Source organism: Heliconius melpomene, chromosome 15 (assembly GCF_056956725.1).
Source record: "Heliconius melpomene rosina isolate 202511_hmr_F chromosome 15, ASM5695672v1, whole genome shotgun sequence".
Classification (NCBI taxonomy): Eukaryota; Metazoa; Arthropoda; class Insecta; order Lepidoptera; family Nymphalidae; genus Heliconius; species Heliconius melpomene.
The window spans coordinates 1,246,072-1,266,751 of NC_140403.1; the positions used below are offsets into that span (position 1 = coordinate 1,246,072).

Genomic DNA, 20,680 nt, shown 5'->3' on the forward strand with positions numbered 1-20,680 from the left:
GATTAGGATCAGTCAAAAAAACAGTTAGAATAAATAAGCTTTATTTTTGGCCAAACTATTATATTGCATACAACTTTACACGTATATTGTAATAAAAATCAATTACTTATCAACGAATACCATAAATTCATATAAAATATAGCACAAAGGTAAGTTTACCATAGACAAATTAAAATATGAAAGTATACAAATTTACTTATTTACTAAGAAAACTAAAAAAAGCACTTACATGTATGTTTCTTTCTAGCATTTGTTTTAAAGATTGAAAATTTGTTTTATTTAAAAAAAGTATGATCATAGTTAAAATAATTATTGAAATACATTTCCAATTTTATAAAACTATCAATTCCATTTTAACGGTGAAATATTTGTAATATCCATATAATACAATAAAATAGCACTCGATATTTCACATTAGCAAAATCAATTATTATACAATTATTTATCTGTATTCATTCAAATGACCTTACAATCGATTAATATCGATATTGTTTGTAATCGACTTTTCTCAACTGACAAACGCTAGTAAGAGTTTTCGTAAATATACAAGTAATTTTATACAATACACGTCTGCAGTTCACATTGTGACGAAAGTCTGCCATATAAAGACGATTTCCAAATGTATGTAATTTTAAAGGAAGACAAATTAAAAAAAGAAACGATTATTTAATTCAATCTTGTATAAATCATGCTAATTTTACACAAGAACCAATATTACATTGTTTCATATTAAAAAATATGAAAAAAATGACGTTTTACTTTGAAAAGTTACATAAAAATTCCATAATCATTAATTTTTTTTGTAGAAATCGTCTTAATGACAAAACATACCTACAATTCCATAAACGGAGTTAAATCTCGCCATATTATATCGAACACACAGACTTTATTAGAGAAAATGAAAGAACAAATTTTGAATTCAAAACCATAAACGTTAATAGCACCTTACAATGCCAAAGCAATATATTGAAAGATATTAATGAATGAAAGTGAAAAATCTATTTTTTCAACACAAGTAACTTTTCTTTAAGTACTGACAATCTAAATATTTTTTATTATTTTCGCTCCATAAAAACCAACCAAGCAACCTATTTACCAGACAATTTTATGCAAGTTTTTTTTTTCAAGAAAATACTGGAAAACTATTATTTATTTTAGTTTTTCTATTATAATAATATTTACTGGCTTATTAAATCATTATTGCCAAATTTTAAGACTTATTCAATAATCACCTTCATTTATTTAAATCTTCAATCATTAAATGTACTTAAACATGTTGTATTTAACTATACCTAAAAATACGGGAAGAAAAAAAAGACTTCCTTAATACTTCTTTCCGCCAGAGTTGGGCAAAATTTTTATTACAATTGACAATTTAATATTAACAATTGATCATATATTTAATTCATTGTTAATTTATATTGAATAGTTAATTGCAATTTAAAATTTGTTCAATTCTGCTTTTCGCCATTTTATCTGGTACTCTAGAAGCTACGTATGAAAATATATATTTTCATTTTGGTGCACCAAAATATTTATGCTAGTGTGATTTTACATAACAGTTTGGTTTATTTATGGAAAGTTGAGCTAAATTGACTTTAAACAAAGAAATAAGAGTATCATCATCATACGGTTTTTCAAGGAATAGAATCTGTGACTTCTATTATAGCAAAGCAAAGCCACCATTTTGACAAAATACAAGTTAATTTAAATCACACATCACAATAATACTGATTATACTAAAATTATTACTTAGTTCTTCCATCTTATAAAAGAAATAGTTTCCCATTCAATTTTATTAGCAAATTCTTGTATATTCTACTTATATGAAATTAATGCTATGAACAAAATAAAGTCATTTTAGCCCAACACATACATATATACTACTAAATACATAATAAAAAAAATCATAAAGCATATATAAGTATATATAATAATAATATATTTTTAAACTGTTTATTATTGCTAATAAAGTGTATATTGCTAATAAATGGCTTCAGAAATGCTCAAAAGGAATGAATGGTGTCGATTTGAATGACTGACTAAAGTATTTTCAATCTTATAACACAATAAAAGTTTATTTATTTTTTCAATACAATAATTAACATTTTAAATACTATTTATATGTTATTGAATAGAAAACCTTAATCTAGGACTCAAGGAAACCAGAGATAAAATTGTAAATGTTATTATTACCACAGATTATTTATCATAAATACGGTACAGTATAAAAATATTAGATTTTACAGATAGAGTAGAAAAAAAAGGCAATCTGTATATGAATCAAAATTAAGATGTTTCGAGTATAAAATGTTTGTTTTTATGTATTAAAAAAATATTAGAGTTATCTTATGCTATTACAATATAGTAAATGTAGATAAATAATTTCAAATTCTCAGTCAGCCATATTATATTTATCGACACACGCCAGATGGGTTACGGAACAATCAAATATTATTTTTAAAAAATGTGCGAAGTACTTTCCACAGACAGTATAGACAAGACAGATATGGCACAGACTGTCACAAACCAAATGTCAATGTCAAATTCAAATATCAATTTCCTCTTTTTTTAAGATGTAACGTGCCAAATGGTTCCCAGCCATTCATCCCATTTTATTTATACTTATCCCATCTGGTTTTTTTTGGTTTTTTTAGTCTTTCCAGTTCTTTTTGATTTCGAAGCTCCATTCCCATTGTAGGTGCACGTTTTTATCGTCATCAGTGAACAGGCTGTTGACAGAGTAGGCGCCTCTCGCCATCATGCCTGACGGGGCGTCCTCTGGCGGGGTAGTGTACGAGTGGATTTCCGTTTTTGGCGGATACGAGCCCACCATATGTGTCATTTTGTCCACTGGAAACGAGTTTCAAATAATTTAGGTTTTAGACAAAGTAAACCACCTTTTATTTGTTAGATAAATATTAATAGATAATTAAATTTTGAATTTATCGTCTTTTTTTTGTAATGCTACTGGAAGATAATTTTTAACAACTGTAATCAATTTATATTCCAACTAAAACCAGTTCAAATCTAAATCTAAGCCTATGTCGAATAACTTTTATTTTCTAACAAAGTGTCTCAAAAATAGTCATTTAAGTGTCTAAACACTACATTCTCTCCTCTTACCCTAGGTTAATTGGAAAATAAAAAAATCAAACAAAATCAATCTATCAACACTAGTCTATCAAATTAAAAACTGTTAAATATTTATAACTATATACACGTAATGATAACACTTTACGAATATCAATTAAGCATAATACGTACCGGGCACTGGAATGCAATGTCCAAAGGAATGCAATGTAAAATTGAATTCATCATATAAATATGTATGCCATTTGTTTTATATTATAACTTTTAATACAGGGAGAGGTAAATTAACTTAATCATTAATATTAATTAAGTGTTAATTGACGTTTACGAGAGTATGGAGAATATTAGTATCTAAAAGACAAAGCTATATTATTGAAAAAAAATGCTTTTAATCTGAATCTGAATTGAACACGAAAATGAATAAAGAACATTTTTTATTTATACAGCTTCACGCTGTATCCCGCACACAGCAGGGTAGGCAGAGGGAACTTACTGTTAAGACACTTCGTTCCCCACTTTCTGCCGAATTCTGGAGGCATTGCGTGTTTAGTGGCAGAACTCAACGCCGCGCTTCGCCTCGACACCAGAGCGAAGAAATGGAAATAGAAAAGTTTACTTTTTCGTTTATTTATAAACTTTTCACTTCCTCAAGTGGGGATCGAACCCACAACTGTGTGTCGTGTTGCAGTCACACCCTTCTGCCGCTGCGCCACGACCTCCTCAATTTTTGATTTATACAATTTAAAAATTCCATTATTAAAAAAATCCAAATAAATCTATATTATGGATAAAAAACTGGAAAATATTATAAAAAATCAAATATTTAAAAACAAAAATGTTACCTGGCACACCGACGCGATAGGTTTTCTGCACATATTTCAAGCCGTGCACGATCTCACGTTGCACTATGAAATCGATCCTTATTCTGTATTGCACGCCCTCTTTTATTATGAACACCTGTAATCATATAATAATATAATACTGGTTATTTCATTGAAAAAATAGTAGTTTTTTTATTTCCTCGCTCAGGTAACGGCGCAAACCGTGGTTTTGAGTTCTGCCAAACAATTTCTCAATAATTCGGCAGATAGTTGGAAACTGAGTGTCTTAAGAGGTCTGAGGATCCTTCTGATTATTCTACTATAAGCGGGATAATGCGTGAAGATGAAAAAAAAAAAGATTAACTATCTGTTAAGAAATTGTAGTTCAAATCTTTAGTTTTATTTGGGATTGGGATTTTATTTCATTTTGCTTACAAAAATTGTCATAAGTAATAGAAAATTGGCTGTTTTAAATCTAATTAGGTGGGCGGTAGTTACGGGCATAATTTTTATCCTTTTTTCAGGGATAAAGAATAAATTTTAACCTTTACCTTTGAAAGGATAATTTTTAACCTTTTTTCTGGGATAAAAAGGAGCCTATATGTTCCTCTACAACCCCTCTCTCATTGTTAGTCTCATAAAAATCGATACATAAAAATCTCATAAAAATGCTGTGCCATAAAATAGCCCAGACAAACAGAAAGATAAATATTTTGTTGTCTCATAATAATTAATCTGTTTTAAAATCCACTTCACAACAAACATTCGTATAGTCCAAGCAACAAATATTCGTATAGTCCAAGCAAGCGAAGCCGCGAGGTGCCCCTAGTTTTAATATAAGATAAATACCATTTAAATCAGCCACCAGAAATGACGTCCGGTAGGATAAGTCTTTGAAAGACGCCTTCTATCACACAAACAACGTAAATACTCGTATATTGTAATTCCTAAATTCTAGTAGGTTACTAGAATATTTCATTTAATTTTACGTATTTATTTTTAGTAAAGTAAATTTATATACAGAAATAGCGTAACCGTGTAAAATTTGAGACCCTCGTGACGCAGAGGCTCAAGCGTGGGCCTGTAAACGCGACGGTTGTGGGTTCGACACGCACTCCAAGGAATAAAATCCGTGCATGACCCAGCACTGCTCGTTTGTGCCCCTAAGCCACGACTGGCCTCAGTCTTTTCATCTTCACAAATTTTCGCATATTTTAAAATAGGCAGTGGTCGTTGGAAAATATCTAAACTTACAAGTACTGGAATATTCCATATAATCCTAGATATGAAGTCTAGATTAGACGATTTTACGTCATACATTAAGTATTAACGTTTGCTCTTGTTTCATTTGAATTCCGCCACGACTGGCCCCTAAGAACATTGATTATAACCCTAAGAATAGATTTTTTCACAAATCTTCCATAAAGTACAGACAGCAGATACAATTTTATCGTATCTGATCTGTTTGTTGTACTTTCACGCAAAAACTACTAAACAAATTTAGATTAACTTTACATTAATACAGCATAGAACCCTATACCCCTGTGCCTATCCTGCTATGAGCGGGATACAGCGTGATAAAAAAAATGAATAGTAGTCAGTTTCTAAACAAAATCAAGTAAAGTGATTGATAAAATGCATCCTGGCGTTGGTCCAAATATCAATCTTATATATCACACCACCTGCGCTAGATATCAATGGAACGATTGCGTTGGACAATTTAAGATCATACTATAATTATAAATTAGATCAAAATAGTTATTTGTGTAACACTCTAAAATTATCCAAACGAATTTGGGGGTAAACAATTCATTGGTATTTAGATAACAACATATATTAAAGTTACAAGTGATTAAAATACAAGTTAAAAATTTTGACCCAAAGGGAGTTAGGCGGAAAGTACCTAGTATCAACGTTCTCTAATTTCCACCAGGGTTCGAGTTGTCGCGAGATAAGGTAGTGGAACTCAACGCCGCGATATATCAGTCCATAGTAAGTGTCCTATCCATGCCTAATTTAAATTCAACTGTTGTTACGACCTTGCGTACACAACCTTCTACCTATAGGAAGACTACCTAAATGGAACTCAAAGTTATTTATCCTGGATGTTTTTTATAAGTCATGTATTTTATAAAATATGATCATTTGAATTCTATTCAACTAGTGACTTCCAAAAATAACGATTTTGGTAAAAAAACAACCCAAAAATTACGTTTGCCGTAGAAATTTGGGGAATGTCTTCCTCAAGAAAGAATCGAATCCACAATCGCGTTACTAGTACCCCTGCGGTACTACTCAGTTGAAACTCAACTTAATGTAAATAATATAAAAAAAGAAACAACTACACATTATTTACATAAACTACATATAAAATGTTCTAAGACGAAGTCTGTTGAACTTTACAAAAGGCTTTAATGGGAAACCCGATATGTTTTCTCATTAGACGAGTCTACGGGTCTGTATAAATTATGACTCATTATCGACAAGGTTACGTCGCTAACTTTTTATATCGCTAGGAAAACAAACAAACAACAAAAAAGTTTTAGTTTTAAAATATTTCTTTTAAAATTGTTAAGAAAAAAATAATGAACAATTATTTTTATCTTTGAGTTTTTTCCATTTTATGAAACCTTCTACACAAATATATCTTTAGATGTGGTTAACCGCGCTAATAACGAAAAGCAGATGACTTTTGGTGACATAATAATAATGCATATATATTTAACTAGTGGACCCGAACGCGGCTACGCCCGCTTGATCGTTAATCAAGCTCATTTTGGGTGACGTTTTCTACCAACAAACTTTGCAAATCAAATTAATAAGTATTTTAAAATATTGGTATATATCGAAAATATTACAAATATGAGAAAAAAAAGCATCCTATGTTGATCCCGAGACCCTCAAGTATCTCTATGAGTATTTTATCACAATTAAATTAGCGGTTTGGGCCTGATTGCGTAAAAGACAGACAGACAGACAGACAGACAGACAGAGTAACTTTAGAATTTATAATATAGGTATGGATATATTTTATACATAAAAGTTTACCTGTTTCTTTAAGTCCGTCAGATCTCCCGACAGATCCAACTCCAGGTCCTCCCGGTCCGTCACGCACAGCGCCAACTTCTTGACAATGACTTTTCTTGGATCGTTTGGATCTATAAAAGAATAAATAATATTGTTAAACAAAGCTATAAAAAACGGATGTACTCTTAATCAGTAAAAAAAACATTAATAAAAGCTAAAACTTAACTTTTTACTTTACTAAAAACATTAATATAGTAGGGGCGGCGAAGAGGGGTCTTTGTGGAGTCATTCGAGCGCATCAGATTAAGATACTGGGGATTCCTTGTACTCGGTTACGTACTTCCACCAAATATGGGCTTCCTATGTATGGCCGCGCGTCTAGGATAAAGGTTCAGATTAGTAAAAAAAAATTGATCCTCGGACATTCTCGAGCGCGTCAGATTAAGATAGGGTAAGTTAGTTACATGCTAAATCGTGTATATTCCACTAATCTGACAATTTGAGAGTGACGCAAAGGAGGGAGAGGGCTCCAAAGTTGTAAAAAAAAAACGTTATCTGGACATTCTCGAGCGCGGCTAATTTTTTTTTTATTTTGAAGGGAATCATTCAAGGATTACGAAAAACATATAATCTGACAAATTCCACAAACCGAAGTAATAGAAATTAATTGATAAAGAATTATACCTAAGAATTGCATATATTCCTCTCACCGTATTTCTATTCCTATCGCACTCTTTTTTTATTTATTGATCCCTAACTCATCAATGAAGATGATAAATTAAAAAAAATACTTGAAAAAAAAAATTTTTTTTGTACTTTTTTTTTATAAATACAAGTATTCTATTTCAAACATACATTCTTTTAGTTACATTCTATTTCTTGAGCTTTTCTATTGATTGCGTTCAATGAATAAAAAAATTGAGGCCAGTCGTGGCGCAGTGGCACAAAGTGTGACAGTAAAACAGACTGGTTGTGGGTTCAATCTCCATTCCAGGAGATAAAATATTTATTGAAATTTATATTTCCATTTCTTCGCTTTGGTGTCGAGGCAAAACAGTGACGTTAAGTGCTGCTACTCAACACTCAATGCCTTCAAAATTTGGCAGAAAGTGGGGAACAGAGTGTCTTAACCTTAGGTTTCCTCTGCCTACCCCGCTGTGTGCGGGATATAACGTAAAACTGACTTGTTTCTTGTATTGGTTTAAAAAAATATCAATAATAGTCAGATTAAGCAAGTCCCTTCAGATAATCGTCTGATTTTGAGATATCACGTCTAGGGCATGAAGATGAACCATATATATCTTAATCTGACGCGCTCGAGTATTTCAAGATGACGATTTTTTTTTGCATTTTCAAACAACGATTACGAGCTTGCGTTACATCCAAATCGTCAGATTATTACATAAGACCTTTTTTTTAGGTTCACTTAACACCCCCTTAGAAAATCTGACGCGCTCGAGTTAAATTACTCAGGCGAGAAAAAGGCTTTTTAAAAATTATTTATTTAATTTTATAAACAACCTTTCTGTTTTAAAGCAAGTTGAAGACAGAGAATCTTTATTAAGATTTTATATAATTCAAAACAGTTAAATCAGCAAAATACTAAAACACTATTGTTCGATTCCGCGAGGTGCAAGTGCGGCGTCATCGGAATGTATCCTTATGCTTATGTAACTCCTCCCTCCTTAAGATGGAAGCTGGTCCTGCAGGTTCCTGAAGCGTCCTCGCTGCTGGTTTCTTCCGGGACTCTGGGAAAATGCTCGTAGATTTTCCAAAAATAACATTTATTATAGTAGTATATAATAATCATAGATCAGCTTGAAACAGCCAGGATAATACTCTATTTCTTTATTTTCTCCTCTTCTTCTAGGGTTTGGATATTATATGCAAGTTGATGTATATAATCGAGAGGTATATATTCTAAATCCTTCTTTTAGGTAAGAGTACCCTTTGTTACCAAGTATAAGGGTTGGAATGAGGAATAACTAGGTTATATTTATCATTAGAAATGGAAGGAATTTCTAGGATGGAAATTAGGAAATGTTCTGTACTATATGCTTTCATCATAATAGACACTTTGATTTATTTATTTGAATAGGTTTAATGTTTACAAAATTAAAACTACATATATTTTTTATGAATTAATAAATTTCCTTATAATAATTAGTAGTATCTAACTACTATCGAAACTAAACCATATATAATACCATGATTAACTCTAGAAATAGTAAAAAATATTTTTTTTTTTGTTTTTTTTTATAAGTAAATCTAACTTATATTCTATTTTATTTCTATAAACCTTATATATCCTTTAAGATGAAGTATTCTCGCATACAACAAAATAAGTTCTTTAAAATAATTATATATTATTATATATAGTATTTATTTGTATGTAAAATTATTATATATAATATTTTTCTGTATATAGAACTATTATATATAATATTTATTCGTTATTAAGTAAGTAAAAGCAAGGTTAAACATATCATTTTGTATAATAGTTTTTCTTTAATTAATAAAATGTAAATAATAATAATATAATAAAATTCCATTATGTATGGGATGTAGGGTTATTTTGGCTCTTGTGTAGAACACGAGGGACCTGAAATAAGATTAGGCCTTCGTAGCAATTTATAACGAACTCTATTAGAACTAGAGTTTGGATGATTTTTTATAATCTCCTTTATATAGTAAGGGTGCAAATTAATTATCTTATACGGACCTTTGAAATCTGGTATGGCTTTATCTCTGAGCGCCGTCTTAGCTACTTGCTCATAGACTGTTCCACCTACCTTATGTGGTTTTCTTATGTACTTCCTTAAAGATGATACTATTTTCTTCTTGGTATTATTTACTTTGGTAAATACGTCTTTTACCAATGTCCTAGTATTAGTTAATCTATTGTATACTCTGTATTTCGAGCTGGGTGTTATGTTAGGGTTATACTTCGAACTGGGTGTTATTTTAGGGTTAAACTGCCTAACTTGTCTGTCATTATCATTATATTTAATTAGTAAACCTTTATTTTCGTTATCTGTTTGGGAATGGTTAGTGTACATCGAGTTATTAGGAACAATAGTACTGATACTCGTACTGACAGTCTCTGATGTAAGCATCTTATGTCTGTCGTTGTCAGGGTCTATGTTTTTATCGTTATTATTACTAGATACAAGGGGTACCTGCGCTACGTTTTCACTAGTTTGTGCACTTAAGTCTTGGGATATACTGTCAATTATATTGTCGACTTTATTATTATTAGAATTTACGGTTGATAATGATTCTACATTTTTGTGAGATATTCCATTCATAGGAAAGGCGTCGGCTTTTATATTTTGTTTGCCTTTTTTATATATAACATTATATGGTCGTAACTTAAATGTACCTATGTTACATATGGTTCGTCCTTCTGAATTGGTATTTAAAACGCGCGGCCGCGCGTAGCCAAGTTTTTTTACAAACAAAACTGGCGAGCAGCACCGTGTGTTATTTTACACGAACCATTTGAAGCCACTTTTTACCTATTCGTAACTCAAAAACTATTCCATCTAAAGCTGTCATATTTGGCTCAAATATTTAGACCCCCTACCTGTATACGTGCATAAAATTTCATAAACACAGCTCAAACAGTTATTTAGATAATGACGTCCAAAAATCGTTAATTTTTAGGGGGGTGACTGACCTATAGACCTTAATGTTAACCAAGTTCCAGATGACCTGGAATGGTGAAATTTAGCATCCGGTTAAGTAATTGGATGTATGTAAAGGAAAAAATCCGAAACTAGTATTTTTTTAACATTTTCTTATAATTTTTCAATAAATAGATTCAATTAGGAACATTTACTTATAGTGTAGCGCCTGCCAACAAAATAAGAGCAATGCATTATTTATATATATTTGCTTTTATTTATGTCACACGTTAGTAAATATTTTATTTGTTTTGTAGACTAACTTCACTATTACTTACGTAAGCCATCTAAAACAACACGATGCTTTCAAGTATATTTTAAGATAAGATATGTCTCCATTTGTAGCTGAAAATGCCTCTAATTTATGTCCTGACAAAGCCTGCCATCATGTGGACTTCAAGGGCTTCACGTAAAAATATAAAAATATAATAAATGGATTAACATCCTTCATTATTATTTATTATAATTTAAGCATATGTTTTAGTACTTATTATACTAAGAGTATTTGCATAGTCGATTAACGTATTTGATATTAAATTATTATTACAATATTTAAGTACTAAGTCCTATATAAGATCCTATAAGGGTTCTGTTTTATTGCTTTCGAGGTACAGAACCCTAAAACAGAAAAAAAATACACTAAAAAATAAATATAAAAAAAATAATTATATTGATAGAAATATATATAAAATTTAAGAATAATATACTATTTGTAAGGTCAGTCGTGGCACAGGGGCACAAAGTGTGACTGTTAAACCGACTGGTAGTGAGTTCGATTCCCACTCGAGGAAATGAAATATTTATTTAAGCTTATATTTCCATTTCTTCGCTCTGGTGTCGAGGCAAGGGGCGGCGGAGAGTTCCGCGACTCAACACGCAATGCCTCCAGAATTCGATGGAAAGTGGGGTTACTGAGTGTATTAACACTAGGTTCCCTCTGTCTACAGAACCCTAAAACAGAAAAAAAATACACTAAAAATAAATATAAAAAAAATAATTATATTGATAGAAATATATATAAAATTTAAGAATAATATACTATCTGTAAGGTCAGTCGTGGCACAGGGGCACAAAGTGTGACTGTTAAACCGACTGGTAGTGAGTTCGATTCCCACTCGAGGAAATGAAATATTTATTTAAACTTATATTTCCATTTCTTCGCGCTGGTGTCGAGGCAAGGCGCGGCGGAGAGTTCCGCGACTCAACACGCAATGCCTCCAGAATTCGATGGAAAGTGGGGTTACTGAGTGTATTAACACTAGGTTCCCTCTGTCTACTCTGCTGTGTGCGGGATACAGCGTGAAGCTGATTTTATTTTTAATTTGATATATTGTCAGCCTACCAGCTATCTTAACAGAAGTAATTATAAAGTAATTATTAACAGTAAAAATTTAAGTAATTGTTAATAAAAAAAATAAGAGAAAAAAAGAGAAAATTAAAAATTACTTAAACAAAATAATAAAAAATAAATAAATCCGCTTTACGATGTATCCCACACATAGCGGGGTAGAGAGAGGGAACCTACTGTTAAGACACTCAGTTCCCCTCTTTCCATCGAACTCTGGAGGCATTGCGTGTTGAGTTATTCCAACAAAATAATAAAATTAGAAAAAATATTAATGAATATATCAGATTTCTAAACGCAGCATACATTCATTACTTTCAAATCTGACAACTGTCATTTAATCAACAAAATAAAAACTATAGTCGAGATTCATAGATAAATATAATCTATTTTCATATATAATTAAATATCGTCTTAAGAGTAATAAAACATAATATTATTGACCATAATAAAAAAGTAAATATCTAATTATATTAGATATATTTTATTGTACGAAGCCGCTCATATTTTAATGGTTTTTTTGGCCTGAGTTTCATGATTTTACTGGTTTTAGGAACAGTTGTGAAAACGGCAGAGAACGGAGTCGACCTTGGGATCATATCAATTCAGATTGGTACCGTCAGCACTTAATAAACTTATTGTTTATATTTTTTCCAAGACATGTTGAACAATGAGTCGTTCAATAGAATTGCTTGTGGTTGAAACAAGAACTTACACCGAATTGTTCCAATGCCTCCCGATGGGAGCTGTCTCTTCCATGCTATTGCATATTCTTCGTTTGAGCGTATTGATATACAACAAACTAATAAATTGCGCGAGACTATGGTAGAGTACGTATGTCGTAACTGGAATGATTTAAGTATCTACACTAGCGCTCGAAACGGAAATCCTTACTCTTCTAAAGAAGACATGCTTTGCTTAACTACGTACGGAGCTACTTCCGAAATAAAGGCTGCAGTAGATTTGTACAGTACTAGCGGACGCGCGCAGCTTCGCTTGCTTATTGCTTAGGGGTGAATTCTAATAAACTTTGAAACACGTGTTCAATAAAATATTTTTAAAAGTCTCAATTTCAAATTTTATAAAAATCAGTGGCGATTTAAAGATTTTTCTATATAAAATTTTAACCCCTTATTTACACCCCTAGGGGATGAATTAAAATAAACCACGAAAGTTATGTTCAATGAAATATTTTTAAGAGTCTAAATTTCAAATTTTATAAAAATCGGTGGCGATTTAAAGATTTTTCCATACAAACTTTCAACCCCTTATTTGCACCCTTAGGGGGTGAATTCTAGAAAACCATGAAACACATGTTCAATAAAATATTTTTAAGAGTATAAATTAAAAATTTTATAATAATCGGTGACGTTTAAAAGATTTTTCCATACAAACTTTCAACCCCTTATTGGCACCCTTAGGGGAAGAATTCTAGAAAACCATGAAACATGTGTTCAATTAAATACTTTTAAGAGTCTGAATTTCAAATTTTATAAAAATTGGTGCCGATTAAAAAAAAAATCTATACAAACTTTCAACCCCTTATTTGCACCCTTAGAGGGAGAATTCTGGAAAACGATGAAACACGTGTTCAATTTAATACTTTTAAAAATCTAAATTTCAAATTTCATAAAAATCGGTGCCGATTTAATTTTTTTTCCATACAAACTTTGAACCCCTATTTCACCCCTTTAGGGTTAAAACTTTTCAAAATCCCTTCTTAGTGGATATCCAGATTACGAAAGTAAATATCTGTCCAAATTTCACGTTCCTACGCACAGCGGCTACGGCTGTGCGTGCGTCTTACCTCAGTCAGTGAGGACAAGTCCTTTTATATATATAGATATAGATAGAAGTGTATTATCACAATGGTGTCCTACTTGGTTTATTCGGCGAACAGAAATGTCCTATGAAGCCCTTACTCTAAACTATGTTTTAAAAAGAGCAACTCTTGAGTTTCTTGCCGTAGTAGCTTCCTATAGGAAAAGTACTTGTAATGGCCAAATTGAATAAAGAATATTTTGATTTTGATTACATTATAAACCTTTCTACTTATGATTTCTGTACAAAAAGTAATGATATCCCATCAAAAACATAAATGTAAAATGAAAGCCAAGTTCAGTAATAAAACATATGCTTTCAGCGATAAAAGAAGTGAGATGTAAATGTATGCCAAGTTCAATGGTCAGTCCTGAAATTAATTTTAACAATATAAAATATTTTATAACAACTGAAAATGTCCATTCTTCTTACAACTTGGAGACTTTATTTATGTGTAATATCTGACTTGGCCAGTTTTCAAATTAATTTACATCGATATAAATAAATGTATTCAAATTCTATTCTATTCAGATTCTATTGTAAATTTATATGAAAACTGGCCAAGTCAGATATTACACATAAATAAAGTCACCAAGTTGTAAGAAGAATGGACATTTTCAGTTGTTATAAAATATTTTATATTGTTAAAATTAATTTCAGGACTGACCATTGAACTTGGCATACATTTACATCTCACTTCTTTTATCGCTGAAAGCATATGTTTTATTACTGAACTTGGCTTTCATTTTACATTTATGTTTTTGATGGGATTAATGACTTTAGTTATAAATTTTCCATTTTTAACATTAATAATAGCAGCAGGGGATGTTAATCCCTTAGACCAAATATAATCGTCGTAGATATAAAATCCGTCAATATAATTTGTTTTTAACGTGATATGTTTTTCACACTTTGGTTCTATTTTTATAAGTTTCTTATTATAGTCGAAGTAAATAGGTATGTCGGCTGTCGCTGTATGTAATATTTTATTTTTCAAATTAATATTGCTAGATAATGATTTTAATAAATCTAGACCTATAAGTCCTTTGTATTTAGGGTCGAAATCAAAAATAAGGAATTTATGAAGAATGTCAGTATTAAAGATTGGGGGTAAGGGTAAATTCACTACATGACTATGCTGTGTTGTCGCATGGGCTGTTTTTATTTCAAATGGTTCATATTCTACAAGATTTTGAAAAATAGAATTAAATATAACTTCTGATGAAATAAGGGATCTAGAAGCTCCTGTGTCAATTAAAAACTTACCTTTAAATTCGGGAATTACTATGTAGGGTAAATGATCTTTATCATGATTATTTATTTTTACTATCTCTTTACGTCTGGGTCTATGCCTAACGTAAAATCCTGCTGGTTACTTATTTCGTCATTAACTGGTTCATAAGTATCCTGCTCGTCTGGTATATGTATATTATCATAATAATACTCACCTGGGGTGTAGTGTTGGGAATACTCATTGAGTTGTTGCTCCTGTGGCTCGTCTGTGTAGAAGAGTTCCTCCACTGCGAACTGCGGCTTCTCTGGTTTATTTGTTGACCTCATAGTCACATCTGATATTTTTTGGGGTGGATTTATTTGCTGGTGAGGGATGTTACCTCTATGATTAATAAAAGGTCTATAATTACCTGAGGGTTGTCGGTTTTTCCATGGTAGCATTGACTGAACCCATTGTTGACGTTGTTCTGGTGTCCAGTTATTTTGTCTAGGGGTAAAATTTGAATTTACGTGCATAGGTGGATTATTTAATCTAGATTGTGAATTTGAAAATGGAATAAAGTTTCTATGATTTTCTTTAACCTTACTTGGAGAGTTTGACATATTAAAATTATTATTAAATCTATTGTATGTGAGCTTAGCTTCTTCTTGCCTAGCTGCTACAATGGCTAGTTCTAATGTGGTAGGCCTGGCTAGACGCACACCTATTGAAATTTGAAAGTCTAATTGGTTCGTATATTGCTCTATAACCATGTTTTCATAATATTCTTTGTTACTATGTTTACCTACGGACAAAAGGGTGTCAAGTATGTCTCGAAGGCGTTTCCCAAAAGTTTCCGCGTCTTCATTTTTATTACGTCGCGTTCGAGTTAGCTCTTGCATTAGTTGTATTTCGTTCCTAGGTTCACCTATTCTTCTAATCAAAGCGCGTTTAATCGCGTCCCACGAGTCTAGAGATTCTTCGTATGCTATTGCATCTATTGCGGCTCCACTGAGTCTACTTTTTATCAAACACACAATAGCGGGGTGGTGTTTCGCTGCGCCCTCTATTAATTTCAATATATTATCTACTTCTCTAATATAAAAATTCAACGTTTTTGAATTACCATCGTAACGTGGCATAAAATCTGAAATTAACTTAAAACTAGAATTCTCGCAATTTTCAAAAGACATTTTATCTTTTAATCACGACTAACCTATTTAACAAAATAATTCAAACAAATAAAATATTTCAATTCAATATAATATTTATTAAAATAATATTTTATTATTTCATTTAATTATTTATTCATTATTTCATTTCATTTATTTATTATTTCATTTATTTATTATTTCATTCATTTATTATTTCATTCATTTATTATTTCATTTCATTTATTATTTCATTTATTTATTATTTCATTTCATTTATTATTTCATTTATTTATTATTTCATTTATTTCTCATAAACTTATTCAATAATAGTAAATGCCTATCGCGATTTGAGCTATATAGACAGATACAAAAATACGGAAGGAAATATAGCATAGGAACTTGGATAACAAAAGTACTCACCAAAGAAACCTCTGCATCTCCAACCGGGACTCAACTGCTTGGCAGAACCTCCGATGCTTAGGTGCTCCGCCGGTCTCGCCGTCGTAGATTCTTCTTAATAGATCGCGGTAATAACGATAGAAACCGTTCGCGGGCTTTAAGAGTTTGATTAAAGCCAAACACGCCGCGATCCTACCGACTGCGCCAGTTAAATTACTCAGGCGAGAAAAAGGCTTTTTAAAAATTATTTATTTAATTTTATAAACAACCTTTCTGTTTTAAAGCAAGTTGAAGACAGAGAATCTTTATTAAAATTTTATATAATTCAAAACAGTTAAATCAGCAAAATACTAAAACACTATTGTTCGATTCCGCGAGGTGCAAGTGCGGCGTCATCGGAATGTATCCTTATGCTTATGTAACTCTCGATAATATTTTTTTTTTTTGCCATTTTTAACTCTTACGTACGACCACCTCCACCACGGAAACTGTCAGATTAACATATTTTCATGCTTAAGAAGACGTAGGCAATTGATGATATCAATATCTGACGCGCTCGAGTATGTCCATGGAACAGTTTTTTTTTACATTTTTGAAAATCTATAACCCCTCAACCCACCGGTGAAACGAAATTTTTTATATGACATTTTTTTCTTGTTATCATCTAAGCTTCGCAACCCAATAGGTCTCCATGACGCTCGAGTGACTCCACAGTTTGCTGCTTCGCCTCCCTAACTATATTACTTGTATTAAAAAAGTAACATTTGACTTCTCTTGTCTCGTCATTGGTATATCATGCCTATGGCTTTTCGTTTGTTTAGAGGGATATATTTTTTAAGATAGTTTTTGTTTTTTAGACGCCTACTTTTATATTAAACTTTTCGGGGTGGCTAGCAGCAAAAGTTGAAAATGTATAATACTTTCGGTTTTTTTTTCGTAAATTCCTTTCAGTTATTTCTATTACGTGAAATTTCGAAAAACGGTACATTTGTACGTCCTGGTGCCATTTCGGGACATAACATAGACATCGATATTAGAACACGAAAGTAGTTTTAATTAGTAGATTAATAATTGTGTAGGACAGGCAGGCGGAGCCGCGAGCGGGTCGCTAGCTTTCAATATAACAGAAGTTATGCACAATAGAATAATAAAATAGGAAGCGCGAGAGGTACAAGTGTATGTATCGATGTATTTATCGGTTGAAAATTCAATAACAGGAAAAGTGACATACTATAAATTATTAATAAAATTTAATTAAATCATTGATATCAATATTATATTTGTATGGAAATATTTATAATGAGAAAATTATATATGTAAGATAATATTAACATTATACGGGAAGTGGAGAAGGGTTCCTTCCTTGGGATACAACTTAATTATAAAAAATAAACTACAAAATAATTGACAATCATTCTTCGCTGTCCACTCTCTGACGTCATCAACATAGCATATTCAAGTGTCTTGACACTAAGCTTTCTTCCTTAACAGCTTTACGAATTAAAATGTAAACTATTGTCGTAGTGCCATAATATTGAGATCAAAATTGTAATCAGGAAAAGGTTTATAAATAAAATATAGGCGCTTCCTTGTTTCGGTTACGCATAGCATCACATTAAATTCCGCTAAACAAAGCGTAACACTCCGGAACTGTGCTAAATTACAAAATATATATGACTGACACTACTGACATTTTTATGTAAGTTAACAATTCAAGTGCAATTTTAATTTCAAATGTAAATAACAGAAAAAAAAAATACCTGCGTACTTATTTCGTACGTAAACGATAATGTCATAGATCTAAGATAAGCAAGATAGTGCTATCAAGAATTCAATAACTTCTATTTTTTAGCTTTAGGCTGTATCTCGCACACAACGAGATAGGGTAGGGAAACCTGGAAATTAGCTTATTAATTGTTCCCATTAAGATGTCTTAATGGGAACAGGGCTAATTTCCAGGCGGAAAGTGGGGTACGGAAATGTTTCCGTACCCCACTTTCCGCCGAATTTCGGATGCCGCGTTTTACCTTGTTTCATCCTATCCTAGTGGGAATTGAATCTACAACCCATCACATTTACATGCTTGCTTGTAATGTGTTGTAACATAAATTTATCTTTTTCGTCTTTACGCATCTAATGCATATAGTAGGATTGGCAGATAACCTTTTTCTAGAATATAGTCTAAGAGACAGATCTGTAACTGAAAAAACATCTCACCAACTATAAGTGGACCCGCTTGTGCCTGACCCAGCAGCGCCTCCTTGTACTTCCTTAGTGATTCATCTTCCTGGTCGGCTGCTAAGATCTCTTCGATTGTCTTTTCTGGAGGAGGTCTGTACGAGGACTTGATTTCTTCTTCTTCAGTCTCTTCCTCTTCGGGGGTACGAGCTACTTCAGGTTCACCGGACATTGTGACTACATAATACCATAGAATAGGTAAAAAATATTAAACAATATTATTTTATCTTTGAATAAAAACAAATATATATTTATAATGTTAATTTCTAAAAATATATATTGGTAGCAATATTTTTTAATTAAATATGTAGATATAAATTTGGTGAAATAATTTACTGACACACTGTTTTAGTATAGCAATTTAGTTTAGCTGAGAACATAATGCAATGTTTCCAGAGTTTGGCAGAAAGTGGGGAATGGAAGTGTCCTAATACCCTCTGTCTATTCTGCTTTGTTGTGAGATACAGCATGAAATAAAAAAAGAACATAATTCTTACGTATATTCTAAATAATTTATTGTACGAACATGCAATAGTATGTGATTGTAAATGTGAACTGAAGACACTGAGATCTGCCACTCAACATGCTGTCTTGAAAATTTAGATTGGAGTGTTTTAACACCTTTACCAATTGTACTAAATGTGGGAAATTCTAAACGGGAAATAAATATTTTAGCAATTTATGTTGTCATGCAATGTCTGCCATATCAATAAAATCTATACAATTAAAATATATCCCCAATTCTCTACAAAATTATAATTCTTGAATTATGTGTAATTATAATTCTTGAATTATTAAATTTTCTAGAAATCTACTGTAGATATTAATTACAAAAAAAAATTAAGAGTTATTATTATTTAATGTTTATTTATCATTGAAATTACTGTAAGCCAAAAATTTCGAAACCTCATAATATCGCATAATCGCAAATAACGTCCTAATGCATATTATTATTGGTCTAACCTAAAACTTGCATTTTCAAAACAGGTGCAGCAAATTTGTATTTTATATATACATACTTATATCTTATTGTGATATAAGTGTCAATTTAATCTTCACGGTATATTCCGCATATACCAGGGTAGGGAGAGGGAACCTGGTGTTAAGACAGTAATGACCCACGCACGGCTCAATTTTCGAGATGTTGCGTGGCGTAGTTCAACGCCGCTCTCTGTCTTGTTACCAGATAATAACTAACATATATTCATGTGTTAATTTAAGAATCCTAATAAGACATCTTTAACGTTGACATTACAGGCAAGAAGCCATAAAAACCGACAACAATACACTGAGTGAGCTACATTTAAGCAACGGCACAAAATCGATTCGGCAATGAATCACAGTTTTACCATAAGATAATAATCGTATGGTTTGGGACGCCGATAGCGTGTTGGAACCGCCCTTTGATGGTTTTTAAATATTTCTAATACAAATATAATAATTTCAATGTAGGATGGATCTTTTTATCTAACGTTGGTCGAGCAATGACACTACACGCCTATTGAGTTTATACAATAACATATTATCGGCTTCGTCATTCCACTGGGGCTTATCGATGCACATAAATAAAAATTATTACACTTACCTCAAATTAAGTAGTGTAGTATTTAAAAAGTTAGTAAAAGTAGTTTCGTGATAAACACGTAATATTAATAAGAGATTGTCATACAAAAACTGAATTAGTTATTTGTAAAATCTTTGGATCAAAAATGACAGTCGTAAGACGGCCCAAACGCTTCCGGTAAGGCAAGTTCGTGCCATAGACAACGGCTTTTAGGTAGCGTTCATTGTCTATGAATTAAGAAGAATATTATTATTACAAATAAATAACCCAATATTACTAAAATAATAAAATTATTATTATTACATATTATTTTCGATAC

General features: G+C 31.5%; 1 protein-coding gene across 1 annotated transcript; it reads right to left on the reverse strand.

Moving 5' to 3' along the window:
• Positions 1 to 24: 24 nt before the first annotated feature.
• Positions 25 to 20,567, reverse strand: RhoGDI (rho GDP-dissociation inhibitor). The gene is made up of 5 exons (XM_085197943.1): positions 20,383 to 20,567; positions 18,777 to 18,974; positions 6,963 to 7,072; positions 3,936 to 4,050; positions 25 to 2,853 (listed from the first exon to the last, which is right to left on the reverse strand). Exons 2-5 carry the CDS (start codon positions 18,967 to 18,969, stop codon positions 2,654 to 2,656), a joined length of 618 nt encoding a protein of 205 aa, XP_085054069.1. The 5' UTR covers positions 18,970 to 18,974; positions 20,383 to 20,567; the 3' UTR covers positions 25 to 2,653.
• Between the last annotated feature and the right edge of the window lie 113 nt (positions 20,568 to 20,680).

Coding starts and splice junctions, on each gene's coding strand:
- RhoGDI (XM_085197943.1), bottom strand. CDS start 18,969: ATGTCCGGTGAACCTGAAGTAGCTCGTACCCCCGAAGAGGAAGAGACT. Junction 4,051..6,962: donor TGACGGACTTAAAGAAACAG/GTAAACTTTTAT, acceptor ATATGATTACAG/GTGTTCATAATAAAAGAGGG. Junction 2,854..3,935: donor CTATCGCGTCGGTGTGCCAG/GTAACATTTTTG, acceptor ACTCGTTTCCAG/TGGACAAAATGACACATATG.